Source organism: Saimiri boliviensis, chromosome 14, assembly GCF_048565385.1.
Source record: "Saimiri boliviensis isolate mSaiBol1 chromosome 14, mSaiBol1.pri, whole genome shotgun sequence".
NCBI classification, from domain to species: domain Eukaryota; kingdom Metazoa; phylum Chordata; class Mammalia; order Primates; family Cebidae; genus Saimiri; species Saimiri boliviensis.
The window spans coordinates 76158542-76181065 of record NC_133462.1 but is presented as its reverse complement, the minus strand read 5'-3'; the positions used below and the strand labels follow the sequence as shown (position 1 = coordinate 76181065).

General features: G+C 38.7%; 1 protein-coding gene across 8 annotated transcripts in view; it reads left to right on the top strand.

The window, feature by feature from the left end:
* The window catches only part of ENAH (ENAH actin regulator), a 154074-nt gene that overhangs the window by 14226 nt on the left and 117324 nt on the right, over positions 1–22524 (top strand). For 7 of the 8 annotated variants that reach the window (XM_074385269.1, XM_074385261.1, XM_074385267.1 and 4 more), the window contains exon 2: positions 22331–22429. The exons of the other annotated variant lie outside the window; for it this stretch is intronic. In XM_074385269.1, the coding sequence (XP_074241370.1) occupies positions 22331–22429 (99 nt within the window). The remainder of the gene's footprint in view (positions 1–22330; positions 22430–22524) is intronic. 8 annotated transcript variants of the gene reach the window in all.

The following is a 22524-nucleotide window of genomic DNA, read 5'->3' as shown; positions in this document are numbered from 1 at the left end:
CATGTGCACATGTAGCTTGGTAAATTTTTACTATGTGTACATACCTGTGTAGCCATCAACCAGGTCTGGATACAGAACACACTTAGGCCATTAATTTCCCTCATGCCTGTTCCCAGTCAGTATCTTTCCAAATACTTATTTTTTTCAGTTGCTTTGGAAAGAGTTTTCATCATTTTCAATAACTTTATAAAGGCCTGCATTTCTTGAAAGATTTGCACTTTCACTTTGTAGATGATATGCATTGTGTTGCTTTGTAATTGAAACACCTGCCAATCATTGAGGGACTGACATGGCAAAGGTGAAATGGCCTGACAGAGGCTAATGCTGCCTTGGGAGGGATGTTAATGGGGACTGAATGATATTATAAATGTTTAGTTCATTAGTGGATATTTTTGGGTTAAGATTACTTTTGCTTCCCTGGCAACTTCTGTGAATCTGTTAGTGAACTTTTCATTTTAAGATCCTTGTACCTAAGCCGGGCGCGGTGGCTCAAGCCTGTAATCCCAGCACTTTGGGAGGCTGAGGCGGGTGGATCACGAGGTCAAGAGATCGAGACCATCCTGGTCAACATGGTGAAACCCTGTCTCTACTAAAGATACAAAAAAAAAAATTAGCTGGGCATGGTGGCACGTGCCTGTAATCCCAGCTACTCAGGAGGCTGAGGCAGGAGAATTGCCTGAGCCCAGGAGGCGGAGGTTGCGGTGAGCCGAGATCGCGCCATTGCACTCCAGCCTGGGTAACAAGAGCGAAACTCCGTCTCAAAAAAAAAAAAAAAAAAAAAAAAAAAAAAAGATCCTTGTACCTATTTTGGCCTGTATTACATTTTTACATATATGTTGTTCTAAATTCTCTAATTCATTGCATTGGTCTGTTAACTCCTATCCAGACTGTTAACTGTGAGCAGTTAGATATTTATGAAATTTGGGGCCGGGCGCGGTGGCTCAAGCCTGTAATCCCAGCACTTTGGGAGGCTGAGGCGGGTGGATCACGAGGTCAAGAGATTGAGACCATCATGGTCAACATGGTGAAACCCTGTCTCTACTAAAGGTGCAAAAAATTAGCTGGGCATAGTGGCGCGTGCCTGTAATCCCAGCTACTCAGGAGGCTGAGGCAGGAGAATTGCCTGAACCCAGGAGGCAGAGGTTGCGGTGAGCCGAGATCGCGCCATTGCACTCCAGCCTGGGTAACAAGAGCGAAACTACGTCTCAAAAAAAAAAAAAAAAAAAAAAAAAAAAAAGAAATTTAGATTTGATCAACTCAATCTTGAGTGTGAACTACTTCAGTGCCTTCCCATTGCTCTTGGCATTAAGACCAAGCTCCTCCTCATCATGGCCTAACTCCTGCATGATTTTCCTTTCTCGGTGAGTCCTAAGTCAGTCAAATGGCCCAATAAGTAAAATCCTCAACAGTAACTTACAAAAAGTAAAAGTGTGCATCGTTATGACCCATTGCCTTATGCTGACAGTTTAATGGGGGAGGAGGCATTACTTTTAAGAGCTGGCAGGGCACAGTGGCTCATGCCTGTAATCCCAGCAGTTTGGGAGGCCGAAGTGGGTGGATCAGTTGAGCCCAGGAGTTCAAGACCAGCTTAGGCAACACGGTGAAACTCTATCTCAACAAAAAACACAAAAATTAGTATTAGCTGGGTGTAGTGGTACATCCCTGTAGTCCCAGCTACTTGGGAGGCTGAGGCAGGAGAATAGTTAGAACCCGGGAGACAGAGGTTGCAGTGAGCAAAGACTGTACCACTGCACTTCAGCCTGGGCAAAAGAGTGAGACCCTGTCTCAAAACAACAACAAAAATTAAAAATAACTTCCTACTGAAAAAAACCTTCCCCTGCACCCTGGGGCACACAGAAGACATGTCTTAACCTGGCATTCAGGGCCCTTGGAAAAACAGTTCAGCAGTGCCTTTCAATACTCCCCATGTGAATTCACTTCAGAATGGTCGTTCATAGTTTTCCAAAGGTACCAATGAAGTTTTGGTTTTATTACTTTTATTCTCTCTGTCTTCTGGAAAGGTCCCTTCTCTGTGCTTACCTCAGTCCCATTCTTGCTTTAGTTTCCTCTCTGGTTTGTCTTCAGTGACTGTTCCAGGATGAGTCTCTTTTCATAGTGTCTGTTGACTAGCTCTTTTGGTATGTCTTACATACATTTTTCCCTTAAAAAAAGAAGTATAAGCTCATGACACATTTCTCTAAGCACTTTGTATCATGCTGGGTACAATGAGACACTTTTAATAACTTTTTTGAATAAGTAAAAAAAAACTATACTCTTGACTATTTGTTTTAGGCCTTCTCATTTTATTCTTTATTTCTTATAGAGAGAAGGATCTTGCTGTGTTGTCCAAGTTGGTTTCAAATTCCTGGCTTCTAGTGATCCTCCCACCTCAGTCTTCCAAAGTTCTGGGATTATAACCATGAGCCAATGCACCCTCATTTTTTTCTTTAGCTAAGTCATCTGATTTTTAATAAAGGTATTGGGACAGTACTTTAAACAATTTTCTATTGTATGTAGTATGTTTTGCTAAGTAACAAAGTAAAGATGTCATGCTGTAACATTTTGACAAAAATTTCCAAAATGCACTTGAAAATGTAAAGACAAGACATCAAATGTATTTGGTTTTATTTTTCCTGGCTGGAAATGTTATACAAAATAAGAATCTTGTTACCCAATTAGCAATTCTGTTTCTCTTTAACATATTGACTGTTTTTTCTGAGTCTGTAAAAAGTACTAAAATTAAAAACTAACACAATAAGGGCTTTACAAAAACTTAAGTACATAAATTTATGCAGATCTTGGGTACACTTCTGAGGTAGACAATTTATTTTTTGTGACCTTGACATCTACTCTTCCCCTGTTTTCATAAATGCTCTCATCATTACCAGCCAGGGTTCTCCAGAAAAACAGAACCAGTGTTTGTTTATTTAAAGGAATTGTCTTACATGATTATGGGAGCTGGTAAGTCTGAAATTTGTAAGGCTGACTGGCAGGCTGGAAACTCGGGCAAGAATTGGTGTTGCATCTTGAGTCTGAAATTTGCGAGGGCAGGTCAGTAAACTGGAAACTCAAACAGGAGGATTTCTGTGTTAACAGTTTTTTGAGGCAGGATTGCTTTCTTGGCTTGGGTTTGCTGGCAATCTTTGGCATTCCTTGGCTTGTAGGTACATCACTTCAGTCTCATGCTTCTGCAGTCACATTGCTGTCTTTTCCATGTCTATCTTCAGTAGGTATTTTCCTCTTCTTATGAAGATACCAACCATATTGTGTTAAGGGGCCCACTCCACTCCAGTATATGATCTCATCTTAACTAATTATATCTGCAGAGACCCTGCTTGTAAATGAGGTCACATTCTGATGTACTGAGGGTTAGGACTTCAACATCAACCTCTTGTCTGAGTTTCCTCTTTAAGTATGTACCACAAATTTGATCTCATTCATCTCTCTCATTACTCAGATGAGCTAATTGTCTCAGATGACAGGTCCAGAGAGACACATACATGCTCACACATTAGAAATAAATATATGCAAAGATTACACAGTAAAGCTGCTAGACCTAATGAACAAATTCAGCAAAGTTGCAGTGCACAAGATTGTCACACAAAAATCAGTTGTTTCTGTATACCTGTAGTGGAAAATTAAAAAAAAATTAAGAAAGCAATTTTCAGGCTAGGTGTGGTGGCTTATGCCTGTAATCTCCAGCACTTCGGGAGACTATGATGGGAAGATCACTTGAGGCCAGGAATTTGAGACCAGCCTGGGCAACATAGACTCATCTCTTTAAAAATAAATTTTATATAAAAACAATTTCATTTACAGTAGCATCTAAAGAAATAAATTTAACCAAGAAAATGAAAGACTTATCCACTGGAACTATAAAATACTGCTGAAAGAAAAGACCTCAATAAATGAAAAGACTTTGTTTTCATGAATTTAAAGACTCGATATTGTTAAGATGACAGTACTACCCAAATTGATATATAGTCACAGTGCCATCCCTATCAAAAATGGCGTTTTTTACAAAAATAATTCATATGGAATTTCAAGGGACCCGAAAGAGCCAAAACAATCTTGAGAAAGAACAAAGTTAGAGGAGACACTTATCGATTTCAAAACTTTGCAGTTACGGTAATCAAAACATTGAAGTAAAGGCATAATAAGGACCAATCTATAGACCAATGAATAGAATAGAGAGCCCAATAAACCCTCACATTCAATACAGTTTTGTTGATGGTGACAAGACCATTCTCCAGGGAGAATGGATGATCTTTTCAAATGATGATAGGGAAATGATATTCCTAGGTCTTTTCAAAGAGAATTTAGTGTTTTTTTCCTTAAAACATCAATCCCTACTTTCAGAGTTTCTCAACCTCAGCACTATTGATGTTTGGGGCCAGATAATTCAGAGTCTCACTCTGTCTCCAGGCTGTAGTGCAGTGGCGTGATCTTGGCTCGCTGCAACTTCTGCCTCCTGGGTTCAAGCAATCCTCCTGCCTCAGCCTCCCGAGTAGCTGGGACTACAGGCATGTGTTACTATGCCCAGCTAATTTTTTATATTTTTAGTAGAGATGGGGTTTCAACGTGTTGTTTAGTAGAGATGGTGTTTTGCCAGGATGGTCTCAATCTCTTAACCTTGTGACCCGCCCACCTTGGCCTCCCAAACTGCTGGGATTACAGGCGTGAGCCACTGTGCCTGGCCAACATAGTTTAAACTCCCAAATGCTTTATGTTTAAGTGAAATGAGGTGGCATTCATGATGTTTCCTAATTTTACTATGAAATGCGCATATCTGTTTTGTTGCTTAGACTTCAGTAGGCTAGCATAGTACCCTAACCACAATTTATAAGCAGTTTCAAGAAAGAAAATCAGTTTGTATCCTAAAAATCATAAGCTCGTGTATAAATTGGAACTACCTGAAGAAAATCAGCTTTTGAATTTTAACATAAGTGAAATGGAAAAAATAAAACACTTTCAAAGAAGTTGAGGTACTTCATTGTTAATTTATTGCAAGTACTTAAACTTACTTTTAAAGATTAGCTTTTGGGTTCCAAAGACCTGATATAAAATGTCCTTACTGATTCAGAGACCTGATAGCTGAATATCCAAAACATGCCTGCCACAGGATATGAGTCCTTCAGCACAGACCAGAGCATCTTTGAGGCAAACCTTTGGGTAACATTTGTTCACATCTGGTACAAATTAAGTCTAACCAATTACATACGATAACTTTGATAAGTAATATTAATAGGTATTATTTGTTGAATATTTAAAGATAGGCCAGGCAACTTCACATGAATAATTTCATTTAATGGATTCGAATAAGCCATGAGATCCATGTTGTCATTGCTGTTTTACGGTGTAGGAAACTAAGGCTTAGGATAGTTAAGTGACTTGGCCGAAGTCATAGAGTAGACAAATGACAGCCGAAATTCAGATCTGAGTCCTGCATAGCTCCAGAGTCCTTGATCTTAATACTTTATATAGCCTCTTATTATTTTACCTTTCAATGCTGTTTACTTCTCAAATTTCATTTTTCATCCTTAAGATCACGTTCATTGCTGTCTCAAGTCTCATGTTGACATTTGTATTGGAAGCAGTAGGAAATATGGCAGTTGGGCTGGGTTGTTTAAGACTTTGAGTGACAGTTTAAGACTTTGAGTGACAGTTTAAGGAACAAAACTAACATGCTACATACATACTTCCTTTACATTATGTCTTCCAGTCCTTAAGCCACCATGCAGGGAATATATCTTCATTAATGCCCTTGCCCAAGCCTGCGTGGTTAGTAAGTGGTGGCACCTAGACCTGAACCCAGCTTTGTCTCATTTCCAAGCCTATATGTACCTTACCCTGAGTGTTTTATTCAAAATAATTTGAACTTTTCCAGTCGATTAATGGCTTCCAGTTTGTGAGACCTGGGGGGCATCTGTGCCATTCCTGTGAAGAATAGTTGAACCCCTAGGTATAGCACGATTTGTCTGTAATCCAAAGATGCCAGCCTTCACATGCATTATATTTCAAGTATATGTAAATGCTTTTCTGATAATGTATAGATTCATTTAAAAGCTCTCAAATTTAATGTGCTTTAAAATCACATTTTCTCAGTCAACATATACAGTACTAAAAGTACAACAACTATTCATGAAGTTAAAGGATCTTTTCATCTTTGGAAATGTTGAGAACCACTGGTTGGTTTGTCTGTTTGTTTGAGACGAAGTCTCACCCTGTTACCCAGGCTGGAGTGCAGTGGCATGATCTCGGCCCTCTGCAGCCTCCACCTCCTGGATTCAAGGTGATTCTCCTGCCTTAGCTTCCTGAGTAGCTGGGATTACAGGTGCCTGCCACTATGCCCAACTAATTTTTGTATTTTTAGTAGAGATGAACTTTCTCCACTTGGTCTGGCTGGTCTTGAACTCCTGACCTGAGGTGGTCCACGTGCCTTGGCCTCTCAAAGTCCTGGAATTACAGGTGTGAGCCACCGCACCCAGCTGAGAACCACTGTTTTACATAGATTTTTTTATTTTTCTGTATTTAATCTGTTTCTTAGGCGGAGATTGGCAGCCATTTAACATTCTCAAAATAGAGGAAACCCCTAAACAATGAAGTAGATGAAGTAGAATTTTTAAAAAACAAAAACAAAATATTTTGTGAATTGTTACTAGTTATCTACATAGGTAATCCATAAAAACAGTACAAATTTCAAGTAGGAGAAAAACTATTAGGATATTATAGCCTTTTCTTATAAATTATAATTTTTAGAAAATAAAAAGGATCAAATGACATCTTTAAAATTACGAAACAAAATCTGTGGGGGTGCTATTACCTAGGATTAAAAAAAAAACCAAACTTACTCTTGCAGATGATGCTTTCAAAAGAAATGTAGTCCAAAAATGAACATTGGCAGTTTTTGCTGGTACATGGAGAAACTTTGAGAGTGAAGTCATAGTAATACTTCTAAGTTGTAAATAGGCTGGAATTTGGGCTTGGGGTTTTAGCTTTAGAATTTATATCACTAGACTTTTAATATTGGTAGTAGTTTATGCAAAAAAAAAAAAAAAATTTTTTTTTTTTTGAGAGGTGGAGTCTTGTTCTGTCTCCCAGGCTGGTGTACAGTAGTGTGATCTCTGCTCACTGAAACTTCCGCCTACTGGGTTCAAGTGATTCTCCTGCCTCAGCTTCTCAAGTAGCTGGGACTATAGGTTTGCACTGTCACACCCAGCTACTTTTTTTTTTTAAAGTAGAGTTGACCACTATATGTCGGTCAGGCTGGTCTCAAACTCCTGACCTCAGGTGATCCGCGCTCCTCCCAAAGGGATTACAGGCGTGAACCACAGCGCCTGGCCCTTATACAAATTTGTTTTGCATACTTCTCAGCCTTGGCCTTGATGGGGTTAATTGTGGCTTGGCAGATCAAGAAAAGGAGTTCTGTGCTGTTTTCAGACTGCAGAATCTTGTTGCTATGCAACAAAAATTGTCAGTCAGTATAGGGTATAGTAAATTGGTATTCTCTGTCCCTTTTCACCACATGCTCATTTTGTAATCTGAGAGAAGTGGCTTGGGGCTAGTTTGCAAGGTTTTATTTTAAAACAAGTATTTAAAGATTTTTGTTGCTATTTGTAATTGGTTATATTTAAGGTCTGTGAAGTCTTTCTGTACTTAATGTAGAAGATACAATAAAATGCTAGTGTTCAAAGAAAGGGTTTATAGATCTGTTTTCAAGTAGTTTGAGGTTAGAGCAGTGTATTTTTGTTTTGTTACTGTAAGGGGGTAATATTGCCAACTTTCAAAGAGTAAATTTTAGCTTGAGAATCGAAGTTGTATAATTTGAGCATCAAAAGTTTATCATAAGCACACCATTATTATTTTTAAATTTATTTTTGCAAAACATGAACCCAGAAGTTGATACCAGCATCCTAAAAACCCTTATATTGATAAAGATTTTTAAAATAGAAACCTTAAACTTATATGGAGTCTCATGTATGATAATTTGTTTTCTGCCAGGAGAAATTAAAGTACTTTTATAGCAAATGGGTGATGGCTAATAGCCTTTAAAAAATTATTTTAAAATTTATATAACACAAAATTTACCATTTTAACCATTTTGAGTGTTTCACATAGTTGTACAAACATCACCTCTGTTCATCTCTGGAACTGGTTAATAAACTTTTGTGTCCTATTTAGTAACTTAGTCCAGGCTGTCTGCTAAATCCTTTAATTCATTTAATCTTCATAAGAACCCTATATGTATGGTAAGTACTTTTGTTCCAGATGAGAAGAGCGAGGCACAGAAATGAACACAAACTAGTAATTAGTGGAGCCAGAATTCAGACACTCTTCTGTACTCAACAGTTAGGCCGGGAGTGATGGCTCAAGCCTGTAATCCCAGCACTTTGGGAGGCTGAGGCGGGTGGATCACGAGGTCAAGAGATTGAGACCATCCTGGTCAACATGGTGAAACCCCATCTCTACTAAAATTACAAAAAATTAGCTGGGCATGGTGGCACGTGCCTGTAATCCCAGCTACTCAGGAGGCTGAGGCAGGAGAATTGCCTGAACCCAGGAGGCGGAGGTTGTGGTGAGCCGAGATCGCGCCATTGTACTCCAGCCTGGGTAACAAGAGCGAAACTCCGTCTCATTAAAAAAAAAAAAACAGTTATGCTCTTCTACCCTCTTCTGGAATTACTTTCTTTTTTGTTTAGTGGTAAGAGCATTGATTTTTTTTTAAAAAATTACTTTGTCTGACTTTTCCAAGTAAAGTTAATATACTTTAACAGCATTTTAGACTGTTAATGAATTTAGTTTGGCTATAAATTCCTGCAATCTTCCAGACTTTTTTTTTCTAAATACTTCAAAAGAATGCAGTTTATATTATTTTATATTGTTATTTGTATATGAAATTATACATATTATGGTTAATTATATAAAAAAGGATTACTTTCCTTTTTCAGTTTGTTTCTGGACCATTTTCCATGCCATTCCTTCCAATAGAGAATGCAAATTATTTTCTGGTAGTTTAAATAGGAAGGTACACTGTTGTTAGAGAATTTTAATATGATGCCATCCAAAGACTAAAGCCAGTTGGCATTGGATCATCTACTTAGTATGCTCTAAATTTATGATCTTCTTTTACATGAATAATCTGGAGTTAATTGTAGTATTGGCAGTTTAGAATAAAGAGCAATAGGGAGGAATAACAAGGGAGAAAAACATTGCAAGGAGTCATCCGAACTTCCAATTGATGAAATTAGGGATGGGTTTTTGCAGACTCGGCTTTTTTCTGCTGTGTAGTATCTCTGCTACCATTCTTTAACTAAGGAGCTTACCTTTCCTTCTTAGATTTTTTTTGTCCCCACCTTCTTTTATTTTTTTGGCACAGGGTCTCACTCTGTTGCCCAGGCTGGAGTGCAGTGCCGAGATCTTGGCTCACTGCAACCTCCACCTCCTGGGTTCAAGTGATTCTCTGGCCTCAGTCTCCTGAGTAGCTGGGATTACAGGTGCCCACCACTGTGCCCGGCTAATTTTTGTATTTTTAGTAGAGACAGGGTTTCACCATGTTGGCCAGGCTGGTCTTGAACTCCTGAGCTCATGATCCGCCCACCTTAGCTTCCTAAAGTGCTGGGATTACAGGTGTGAGCCACGGTGCCTGGCCCATGTTTCTGTCTTGCTCAACCAGCCTTACTGTAAAGTCAGTTTGCTTTTGTGTTTGTTCACAGTTCCACCATCTTTTAAAAAATTTTTCTTCTTTCATTTTTGTGCATTTATATATGTGTGATTGTACTTGATACATTTTTTTGTCTTGTTCACTTGATTTGTTTTGCATTTTCTATGTTTTTACAAAAATTAGAATTTTATTAGTTGCATATTTCACTGTAATTTACCTGTTTCCTTTAAAATGGCTGTTTATGTAGTTTACTGTAATTTTGTATAATGAATAATGCTTTCTTTTGTGAACCCAAGGGGTTTTTTTCCCCTTCTAATTGTAGACTAATTCCTTAAGATGGATTTCCAGAAATAGTATTAGATCTCTGAAAGAACAGAAACGGTTTTAAAAGCTCTTGAATCCTATTGCCAGAATGCTTTCCAAAAGTGTTGTACCAGTTTTCATGCCAGCCAGCAAATATATGGAGTGCCCATTTCACCTCAACCAGCAAAGGGAGGGAATGTTTTGATGCTGACCTTTAAATCTAAGAATTGATTTACAGCTCTGCTGGGCTTCTATCCCGAATTATACCTAGAATTATAATCGTGGTTGAGATTGGATTAGAAGGAAGGAAAGCCTGGTTTACCTGTTTCTGCTCCTTCAGCTGCTTATTTTCTGTTTTCCTCAGTGAAGGTGCATCCTTTCGGAAACACAAGTAACTGCCTTTTTCTGCTTTTCGGCCCCCTTAATTACTTTGATAAGTTGATAGCGGACAAAACAGTGTATGTTACACATGACATTTCCCTTGAGAGCTGGGGTAGGTTTGGCTCTCTTCTCCATTCCACCACTGGGCTTGGTGTGTCTGGAGGCATGTGAAAGTCATGTTCAGTAGCCATGGTGTCCAGGAGTGCTGCTTAGATGTAGCCTGAGTCACTGCTACTTCTTTAGCTAGAAAATCATTAACAACTCTGGAGGTAAAGTAGCTTTTCCATAAAAACTTGTTAGATAATTTAGTGTTAAGTATGGCTGGAAAATTTTCTCCCTGAATAGAAGGGGAGGGTAAGGGGACAGCATTCCTACTGAAAGCTGATAACAGGGAGGTCTTATCTGGTCTCCTCTGGCCTCATAACAGCATTCAGCACAGTTGACCATTCTGGCCTGGAGCCATTTGCAATGATCTTAAGCTCCCTTGGTTCTCCCCTTATCTCATTGGTTTTTTTCTCTTGTTCCTTTCCTCCCTTTTCATTTTCTTTTCCCCATCAGACTTACCCTCCTCCACAATGTTACTCACTCCCTGGGCTTTACAACCTGTGTATGCTGCTGATTCCCAGATTTATGTTTTACCTAGCTCTTGCTCCTGAGTGCCAGATAGTAAGCTGGCACCTTAATTCTCTTTATATAACTAATAGGCACCTTAAATACCATGTGTCCAAATCAGAGTGTTGTGATATTTTCATATAAGTTTATACTTACAGATAGGTGTTTCAATAACATTTTCCCCACAGTTTCAACTATAAAAATAACATAGGGCGCTAAATTAGAAATAATATCAATTTAAGACATATTTTATTAAAATTAATGTCTTTCTCATTTTATAAACTTTAGAGCCCATAATTTTTCTTCTGATAGGCCAGAAGAAAGTTTACCTATTTCCTTCCCAATGACTGAGTACAAAAATTCTCGCTAAAGGATTTTACCTATGTGGTTTTTCATATGATATATTCTTATGTCATGAAATACCATTCTTCTTAGTTTAGTGTTTCATACGTCAGCTGACAATGATTTGAACTGTGTTGCATGGTGATACAACTTGCCCACTCAGCTTATTTTCGCTAGTATCAATGCCTTTGTAGTGTATTTATTTGAATGCTATTGTAGTTTTGTCTTTATAAAAATGAAGGGATAATAGAAGAGAGGAAATGTTAATGCTAACACAATTGAGACGAAGATGGAAGTTACTTGGTTTTTCAAAAGTGGTAATTTTAGTCTGTTCTAGCGTCTATAAAAAAACATAGTAGACTAGGTAATTTATCAACACGAATTGATTTCTCTCAGTTTTGGAGTCAGGAAGCCCAAGAGTAAGGTGCCAGGAGATTCAGCATTTGGTTGAACTCTGCTCTCTGCTTCATAGATGGTGCCTTGTTGCTGCATCCTCACATGGTAGAAGGTGAGAAGGCAAGAGGACGCCCTAGCTCTTTTTTAAGGGCATAAATGCCATTCAGGAGGTTGGAGGCCTCGTGACCTATTTACCTTCCAAAGGCCCCACCTTGTAATATCATTACCTTTGTGATTAGTTTCAACATAGGGATTTTGGAGGGACACATACATTCAAACCATAGCATTTAACCTCGGTGGAACTATACCCAGTTTGTATTTAAGCTGGTTGTCTGTGTATCAGAGAAGATTTTTTTTTTTTGTTGGCACTGATAGAAACTCAAGTTAGCTCTTCTGGTAGGATCAAAGTGAGAGCTGGTAGAGCTGGGGCACCTTGAGGACCCCAAAGATGAGAACAGAGCTGACCATTTTGGTTAAATAGGAGTTACTCTTTTATCTTTGCTTGACTTTATTTTTTCCCCTGCAGTCTTTCTTTCTTCATGGTTTTTCCAGATTCTCGTTCTTCCAGCTTTCGTAAAAGGAGTGTCAAAGGATGTTTCCTGTAATCTTCAGGGAGAAAAATCCTGAAAAAGACTGGTTAAGTCTGACTTGGACACTGTCCCTTCTTCTGTAATGGGGAATGAGGTGCTGTGGTGTGGGCACCAGTGGGTAGAAGGAACAGAGTTCTAAAATGGGAGAAGGAATGCTGACAACGGATATCTACTATGATATTAAAGTAAAGAGGACAATAGCAAAATTAAGTTACATTTAAAAAATACAGGAGGCCAGGCATGGTGGCTCATGCCTGTAATCCCAGCACTTGAGAGGCCGAGAGGAGTGGATCACCTGGGATCAAAAGAGTTCGAGACCAGCCAGAACAAACATGGTAAAACCCTGTCTCTACTAAAAATACAAAAAATTAACACGACATTGTTAATCATATAATAATGATTCTTAAATGCTATATGGTTTATTATTTAAATGGGTAAAGCCATTTACATGATACAGAAAGATACGCATATATCTAGAAGGTATGTGGCATTTATTTGGGTAAAATTCTCAATTCAGAGAAATCATCTGATGTTTCTATAGTCACTTTGCCAGCTCAAAAGAAAACAATACCCTATGTAGTTGTGGAAGTTTACACTAATATTGTGTAACTGATATTAAACCTAAATGTTCTGCCTACCCTGTTGGTATAAAGATATTTTGAGCAAACTGTAAACAAGAGAAAAAATCATTCATTCTTAGCAAAATTGCCTAGTATGTTAATTTGCTCAAAATATAATGTTTGATTTTATGCACTTTGTCGCTATTAATATCCTTCTTTTTTCATGTAGATTTCAATAACTGAGTAATTTTAGAAGCATTATTTTAGGAATCCATAGCTGTCACTGTAAATATCTTGTTTTTTCTATGTACATTGTACAAATTTTTCATTCCTTTTCCTCTTTGTGGTTGGACTAACACTAACTGTATTGTTTCGTTACATCAAATGAACATGTTCTGTGGACCAGGAAAAAAAAAAAATTAGCCGGTGGTATTGGCACATGCCTGTAATCTCAACTAGTTGGGTGGCTGAGAACTGCTTGAACCCAGGAGGCGGAGGTTGCAGTGAGCTGAGGTGGCACCATTACACTATAGCCTGGGCAACAAGAGTTAAACTCTTGTCTCAAAAAAATAAACAAAAATACAGGAAATGTGTTGACTGTTTTAGTAATCTATTAGATTGACAGGACCATAGAATTCGTGGAGGAATGTAGCCAGACTTTTTTTTTTTTTTTAAAAGAAGAAAAGGCAGGAGTTCAACTATATGTATATTTTAAAGAAAATTGGCAGGACAACATCTCATTTGTTGCAAAGTCTCTGAGCAGTATTTTTCGAAAATTATTTTTGTCTACTAAATATTGCTTTAGGTGTGCCAAGAAGACTAGAATTTGAGCTAAGAATTTAAGAAAATTAATTTTATCTGCATTTCATATTTACTTTATCTTGTTTTAAGTGATTGCTTGTACCCCTAGTCTTTAAAACTAAACATTCATACCATAACTAAGGATTTTTCATATCTTTCGACTCTTGGAATGAAAACCCATTTTGAAATTAAGCCTGTCGCTCAGCTCTTAACGCTCCTCTGCTTTCACATGCTTTTCAGGAACGGGTTGTGTGAGAGTAGTGACACCGGAATTCCGACATCCCCATTGTTCACCACAGTCCTCCACCGACAGATATCGGTCACATTAAGGGGTGAGCCGTTTTACATCCCACCAGGTTAGGTGGGCACTTAGTCCTTAGTTTCCCATTTATTTGGTGATGCAGTGATGTAAGATTGTGACCTGGGAAGAATCAACCTTGTGACAGATAACACAAGCAGAATCCTGGGGTATTTTCCTTTTAGGGGGCCTTAATCTCGGCTTCTTCATCTCCAGTAGATAGAGTCCAGTGTTGAGATCAGAGCATTCTTTCATTGTCTAGGACAGGTTGTTGAGCCTCTACTAAATTAAGAAGCTTTTTATTTTTTATTTTCTTTTTTTTTTTTTTGAGACGGAGTTTCGCTCTTGTTACCCAGGCTGGAGTGCAATGACGCGATCTCGGCTCACTGCAACCTCTGCCTCCTGGGTTCAGGCAATTCTCCTGCCTCAGCCTCCTGAGTAGCTGGGATTACAGGCATGCGCCACGATGCCCAGCTAATTTTTAGTATTTTTAGTAGAGACGGGGTTTCACCATGTTGACCAGGATGGTCTCGATCTCTTGACCTCGTGATCCACTCGCCTTGGCCTCCCAAAGTGCTGGAATTACAGGCTTGAGCCACCACGCCCGGCTTATTTTTTATTTTCTTAGAGACAGGATCTTGCAAGCCCAGGTGTGGAGCTCAGTGGTGTGGTCATAGGCCACTAGAACTTTAAACTCCTAAGCTCATGGGATGCTCCTGTGTCTGCCTCTGGAGTAGCTAAGATTACAGACCTGCACCACCACATCTGGGGAATTTTTCTTTTTATTTATTTTAAAAATATTTATCGATTGATTTAGTGGTGGGGGTCTCACTCTGTTGCCCAGGTTGGAGTGCAGTGTTGTGATCTCAGCTCACTGCAACTTCTGCCTCCCAGGTTCAAGTGATTTTCCTTCTTCAGCCTCCCAAGTAGCTGGGATTACAGGCGCCCGCCACCTCACTCAGCTAATTTTTTGTATTTTTAGTAGAGACAGGTTTCACCATGTTGGCCAGGCTGGTCTCAAACTCCTGACCTCAAGTGATCTGTCCCCCTCAGCCTCTCAAAGTACTGGGATTACAGGCATGAGCCATCACACTGGGCCATGATTATTGTTTAGTTTTAAAATTCTTTTTATTCTTTACCAGCTAATCTTCACTTTTTTTCTTTTCTAAAGACACAGTTTTGCTGTGTTGCCCAGGCTGATCTTGAACTCCTGGCCTTAAGCGATTCTCCTGCTTTGGCCTCCCAAAGTGCTGGAATTATATATAGGCATGAGCCACTGTGCCCAAGCCTGTAAAGCTTTTAGTATTTAAAGGTTTTATGTTTTTCAAGAGATTTGTTGCAGCCATAAAAAAGAACAAAATCATGTTCTTTGCAGCTGGAGGCCATTATCCTTAGCAAATTAATACAGAAACAAAAACCAAATAACCGCATGTTCTCACTTATGAGTGGGAGCTAAACATTGGGTACACACAGACACAAAGATGGGAACAATAAACACTGGGGATTCCAAAAACAGGGAGGAAGTCAAGAGTGAAAAACTACCTGTTCGGTACTATGTTCACAACTTGGGGGACAGGAAGCCTAAACCTCAGCACCATGCAGTGTACCTATGTAACAAACCTGCATGCCCCCTGAATCTTAAAAAAAATAAAATTTGGTAATGGAAGTATCATACTTTGAATATACAAATGAAAGTGTGAGTCTTTGCTGATAAAGACTTATTTCCTTTTTTCTTTTCTCAGTCATCGGTTAATACAGGTGAGCTCAACAACATAAATGAGATAACTTGTAATCTAACAGCCTTGGGGGAAGTATTTTTACCGGTATTAAGCCAAACAGAAAAATTGGGAAATGTAATTTAGAAAAACAAAAGAATGAATTTACTTTGCTAATTATAGGCAAAATTGAAACCACCTTTGTTTTATATTTCTCTAAGCTTGTTTTTTCAGACATCTCTTTAAGAATCCCAGATAAGTTTTTGTATTTTCAGTAGAGATGAGATTTCACCGTGTTAGCCAGGATGATCTTGATCTTCTGACTTTGTAATTCTCCTGCCTTAGCCTCTCAAAGTGCTGGGATTACAGACGTGAGCCACCGTGCTCAGCCTTGGTGTCCTTTTTCAATGAACATAACTGTGAACACTTTTTCATGTTGTTAAATGGTCTTGATCATAGTACACTTTTTAAAGAGTTGAGCAATGACATGTTAAAAACATGTTCTTTACACATCTAAGATGATGGTACATAGATTGTTTCATGCTGGAAGTAGAAACATTTTCAGCTTCTTTTGAAGTAAGAGATATGAAGACGGAGGCTAGGAGAGAATCAAAGAGAGCACAGGTAGTTCTGAATGGTTTCCACGCTTCCAAGGCAAATACCTCTGTCTCCAAGGACTGAGTAGAGCTTTGAGAGGGAGGATAGGTATGTCACAGAGAACAACTAAGTTCTAATTAGGTGAAACTGAAGCTGTGTCCTGAGGTAAATCTTAAATTTAAGAGTGACCACTTGGAATTTATCCAGTTAGAGGCCCATGGTGGCATAGAGGCAGGTGGGAAATGTTTGTATTTGATGTATGCAATTAAAGAAAAGCCAATGAAGAATTTGGGAGATTGGCAGGGCCCTTAGGGTATATATGTAAAATAATCTTAGTGGTTCATTAAGAGATAGGTTTAAAGAAGTAATTCCCATGGCCATACTGAATCAGAAGAATGATAAGTATAATGAGAATGGTTAGCATGAAAGGTTCTGGAGTTTAATAATAGGATGATAGCATTGTCACTCAAAAAAGATGATTTTAGGCAAGTGGACATGAGCAAGGATTTTCCCAAGAAGATTTGTTTTAATTCAGGACATATTTTATCAAATGATAATATGTTATTGTAAGGAAGGAGGCTTTCAAAGAGTAACAAGGACTGTCTCCACTATTAAGGAGCTTAGGATCTGACTGAAGTGAACATACCTTCAGAAAATAAGATAGAGCTTATTTTGATAAGCTCTATCTTATCAAAATAATATAAAGATAGTAGGCTTGCATTGGGGCTCCAGATTTGGTAATTATGTGAAAACAAGAATGAATCAAATCAGATTTTTGGTAGGAGCTTAGCACATATCTTTCTGTGGGAACTGTGTTATAATGAGAGCTAGTAGGTTGCCAAGCGGTACACACAAGGCCGTTTAAGGCATCGTATCCTTGAAGTCTGTGTTATGATATTATGGTTCAACCCAGTACATTTAATTATCACCAGACTTTTTTTTTTTTTTTTTTTTAAGCTTAGTGAATCTTTAAAATGTATTACCATTTGTGTAGTTTTAATTTCAATACTTCTGGGCTACAAGTAGTTTTTGGTATCACCAGACATTTGATATCTATAATTTGTTTGTTTGACAAAACACTGAGACTGCAGCATTGACCTGATAGCTGTGTTTTAAAAGCATTTCTCTGAGACCATTCATTCATGGTTTTAAACTGGGATGTCTGAGATTGAAGGCCCCTCCTCCCCAGGGATTCTCCTTAATCCCAAGGTTCTGATGGGTTTTCTTTCTATAGTCATCCTCCTTTCCCCCATCCCCAGAATAAGACTAGGGAGGTAGAAGTATTTTAGGGGGGTGTTTTTCTTTCTTCTTTTTCCTGTTAATTTTTTTTTCTTTGAGATGGAGTCTCACTCTGTTGCCCAGGCAGGAGTGCAGCAGCAGGATCTTGGCTCACTGCAACCTCTGCCTCTTGGGTTCAGGTGATTTTCCTGCCTCAGCCTCCTGAGTAGCAAGTACAGGTGCTTGCCACCACACCCAGCTAATTTTTGTATTTTTTAGTAGATACAGGGTTTCACCATTTGGTCAGGCTGGTCTCAAACTCCTGACCTCAAGTGATCTGCCTGCCTTGACCTCCCAAAGTGCTGGCAAGGGTGGTGTTTTTTTAACTGTAGGTTATTAACAGCAATTCTCATAAAAGATAATAGAAAATATCAAACATTGTACATGTTAATGGCAAGTGGTATTTCACGAAACATTCAGTCTCTGTGTGTGTGTGTGTGTGTGTGTGTGTGTATGTGTTGTTTGTACAGTGTATTTATCACTGGCCTTAAAAATTTGAGTAATGCTGATTTGGGAGATGAATTGATGTGGTTTGGGCACCTTGGGGATTGAAGGTAAGCCATTGTAGGGGTTCACAGGACCTGTAATAAGTCCTGTGGGCCTATTGTCTGGCCCACAATAGGAAGGCAGAAGGTGAAAGAAGTCCCTTTAGCCTTCTTTCACCTTCTACCTTCCTATTGTGGGCCAGAAAGTAGGCCTTCTCTCTCTCTATTGGTGCTATCATACTCCTCTGAACTCTGGCTCATGTCTTTCCTTTATCTGCATATAATGCAGTGTCGTTTAGTATAAGAGTAGAAGCCTTTGAAAATTTTTTAAAAGTGATTTCCTGGTATTTGCTGGCATAAAGGCGATTAAAAACAAAACCTAAAGCACAGAGATGGCATTCTTATTTTGGTGTTTTAAGTAGAACATGAAACTTTCTAAGTTGAGATTTTGTAGAGAGATCACTGAGAATTCACCTGTATTTCAGAGGAAAACAAGAAAGACTAATCCCTGGAAAGGCATTTGATAGATTTGTAGAATGGGTAGATACAGTCTTGAGCACCTGCTTAGAATCAGTGAATATGAATGATGAAGCAAAAGTGATAGTAGGAACAAAGAGGTGATTATCTTCCCCTTTTTTTTTGCTGTGCTATACTGTTGGAAGAAGAGGTGAGGAAAAAAGATTCAAAATTGGCTAATGGGTGATTGAAAGAAGTCCCTGTGGCCAATTTTGCATCTGGATGACCATTCTTTTTTAAGAGAGATGGGTAAGCCTTTCATAGAAAGAGCTGCTGGTGGGATATTGTTTTATTAGGTTTTAGGGATATTGGCCCATGGTTCACTTTTTCTTTCTCCCCAGTTATTGGAAAAGTTGATTGCTAGTAAGGCTAACTGCTTTCAGGGAGTTGTCGTTTTCCTCCAGAGTAATGTTTGGATGAGAATGGAGACTGCTTTGGCAAGGGCAACAGCTGCTGAACAATCTGGGATTAGGTGCAGGTTGGTATGTAGTTGAAATCTGCCTCCTGGTTCCTGAAATTATGTTCCTTTGCCTCAAGGATAAATGTTTTCCTGCTCATTCCAGTTACATTCACTTAGTTCTGACTGGTAATGCTTCTAACTGATGACCTTTCTCTTTAAGAGAGCTTCCTTGAAAGAATAATCGATAGCTACGATGAGCAATTAAAAATGTTACCCCTTCCCTTAAGATTTTGCTAAGGATTTAATCATAGGTTGGTGGTAACATTATGTTTCAGTTCAAAATTAACTGCATAATTATCTACCATTTTGGTAATGGGAGAGACTTAAGGTGCTTTCTGATTGTTTAGGTGGCAGTATCATACAAGATTTATTCATACTGTGTGTTGGAATGTAAATTCTAATAACCTTTGGAAGCATTAGTAGTAAAATTTACTTAACTGACTATTCCTAAGCTCACTAGTGGGTTGGAGCTGCATGCATCATACCTCTGACCAGTTGTGTTGATACAAATTAAGTTGAGTTTAAGGAAGAGACTAAATTAATTGCCAGCCTGTGACCACTACCCACTTAGCACCATACGGTTAAGATCCTTTTGGTTATTTAAGTGAATACTTATTTAATACCACAGATACAAGAACCTGCAATGGGTGCTTTTAATTTGGGTATACACTGACCTTTATGTTTCAGATAATGTGTCTAAATCCTGAGCCAGGATCCTAATAACCCCAATTTATCTAAGCATAGCCTAAAAGCTGTCACTCAATACTAGAGGTCTTTTGTGATATGGAAGGATAATGTATAGGGCCTGGAAGTACATTTACATATTTGCTTATTTGGTTTGGTTATTTCCTTTGTGAGTAGAATTTAAATTTACTTTTAGAAATGATGTCACAGTTGTCAATGGACATGCATATTTCAGCTAACTATAAGAATAACAGATGGAAATGGCCTTTTCTTTTTCATGTCTGAGAATGCATTTGCATTTGTTGGACTGAGGTCAGCACTTAAGTTGAACATCTTCAAATCTTTTTTTTTTTTAATTGAGATGGAGCCTTGCTGATCACCCAGGCTGGAGAGCAGTGGCATGATCTTGGCTCACTGCAACCTCTGCCTCCTGGGTTCAAGTGATTCTCCTGCTTCAGCCTCCCGAGTAGCTGGGATTACAGGTGCCCACCACCAGGCCTGGCTAATTTTTGTATTTTTGGTAGAGATGGGGTTTCACCATGTTGGTCAGGCTGGTCTTGAACTTCTGACCTCAAGTGATTTACCCACCTCAGCCTCCCAAAGTGTTGGAATTATAGGTGTGAGTTATTGCGCCTAGCTTCAAATCTTAATGTAATGGGTGGAGTCAGTTTTCCAATCACTAATAGAAACTCAATGACCATGAATTTTGAGTACTTGTGTTTTATTGGAATCTGGAATTACCACCTCCAGAAATATGTAGATTGACTGTAGTTCTGATTGGTGGTATCATTTTTGATTTTTGAACATCTTAACTAGCTTACCTTTTCATAGAAGAATATTTTCTCTTCAATTTTTGTATATAGATGCAATATATAATTATAAATACCATATATAATAACATGTGCTTGTGAATCTGCATTTCAACCATACATCAACATAGAAGAGTAGTTGTAGTTAGGCTCCTTTTTAAGTGTATTTTAATTTGAAATTAACTTGTATGAGTAAACTTAAATTCATTAAAAGTTTTTTCTCAACATTATTTAATATTGGCATATTGTCACCAGTGGGTCTGAAATAATTCTTATACTTTAAATGTGACTAAGTATTACTTTAAAGTATTACTCTAAGGATTTGTTTGTGTATAGGGAAGGGTATTGGGGTGATGGAATAGAGGTAGGATTGGTGTTGGAGGGAAGGGTTACTAAGTACCATATGGAATTGGGAATTTGAGACAGGTTTCTAAAGTGTCTGAAAATAGGTAAATGTGGTATTGTGACATAGTAAGAAATACATATTTGGTCTCTATTCCTGGTTCTTGACACATAGCTCTTAAAACCTGTGGACTGACCGAAGTACAGTAATAAATGTCTTTTCCTACGCTAATGAGATGACAGGTGGATGGGGCTCCTGGATAGCTTCAGGGTGGGAGAACTGGTTGCTAGGGTAACTACCAACCCATCTCCTGGGAGGGGAAAGGAGAGGGTCCTGAAGGTTGACTTGATAACTTACGGCCAGTGATTTAATCAGTCATGTCTACATAATGAAGCCTCTATAAAAACCCAGAGGATAAAGTATGGAGAGCTTCCAGGTAGATGAGCAAGAACACATCCAAATGGAGGGATTGGGGTACATCCCAGCTCCAGGAGGACAGAAGCTCTTGCTCTCAAGACCCTTCCAGACCTTACCCGATATATCTCTGTCTGGTTATTCATTTGTATCTGCTGGGCGCAGTGACTTAGGCCTGTAATCCCAGCACTTTGGGAGGCCAAGGCAGGTGGATCACCTGAGGTCAGGTGTTTGAGACCAGCCTGGCCAACATGATAAAATCCTGCCTCTACTATAAATATAAAAATTAGCTGGGCGTGACGATTGGTGCCTGTAATCCCAGGTACTCTGGAGGCTGAGGCAGGAGAATTGCTTGAACTCGGGAGGCGGAGGTTGCAGTGAACAGAGATCACATCATTGCACTCCAGCCTTGGGGACAGAATGAGACTCTGTCTCAAAAAAAAAAAAAAAAAAAAATTTAGTATCTTTGTAATAAATTGGTAAACCTAAGTGTTTTCCCGAGTTCTGTGAGCTGCTCTAGCAAATTAAACTCTGGGGGGAAGTTATGGGAACTCCGACTTAGAGCTATTGGGTCAGAAGCACAGGTCATGACCTGGGGCTTGAGATTGACATTAGAAGTGGGGGTGGTTTTCTGGGACTGATCCCTTAACCTGTGGGATGTGATGCTCTTTCCACAGTGTCAGAATTGAATAAAATCCTAGGATACTTGGTGTCTGTCAGAGAATCTTGTGTCAGAAGTATGTTGTGTGAGAGTAGAAAAAACAGCTTTTTCCCTATCTTTAATAATAAAATATGCTATAAGGTATACTAGAGTACAATTTCTTATTAGGAGAGTTTATAATTATTTTTGTTGTTATGGCTAAACCAGACCCTTGCTTTGTTCTTAGAAAATATCTAGCAAAGTTACACATTTTCCTTGGTTTAATAAGTGTGTGTCCGTTGACCTAGTTATATATTTAAAATAGGATTAAATAACAAAATAATATGTGCTTATTACATAAAATTGACAAACTATGAAAAAGTACAAGGAACAAGTTAATCAACAAATATTTATTATCTTTGCAAATATTTATTATTCCCGCCAGGCACTGTTCTCTGCCCTGGGGAAATGGAGTTAAGCAAGTGTTCATATACCCAGGGGCTTACATTCTGGAGCTGAATGGAGGAGAAAGATTTACCGACAGGTCAGTTATTCTCAGTAAGTGCAAAGCAGATAAAATGTATGGTGAGAAAAGATGGATGGTGAAGGCAAGGCCTGACTTGGTTGGGATGGCCACAG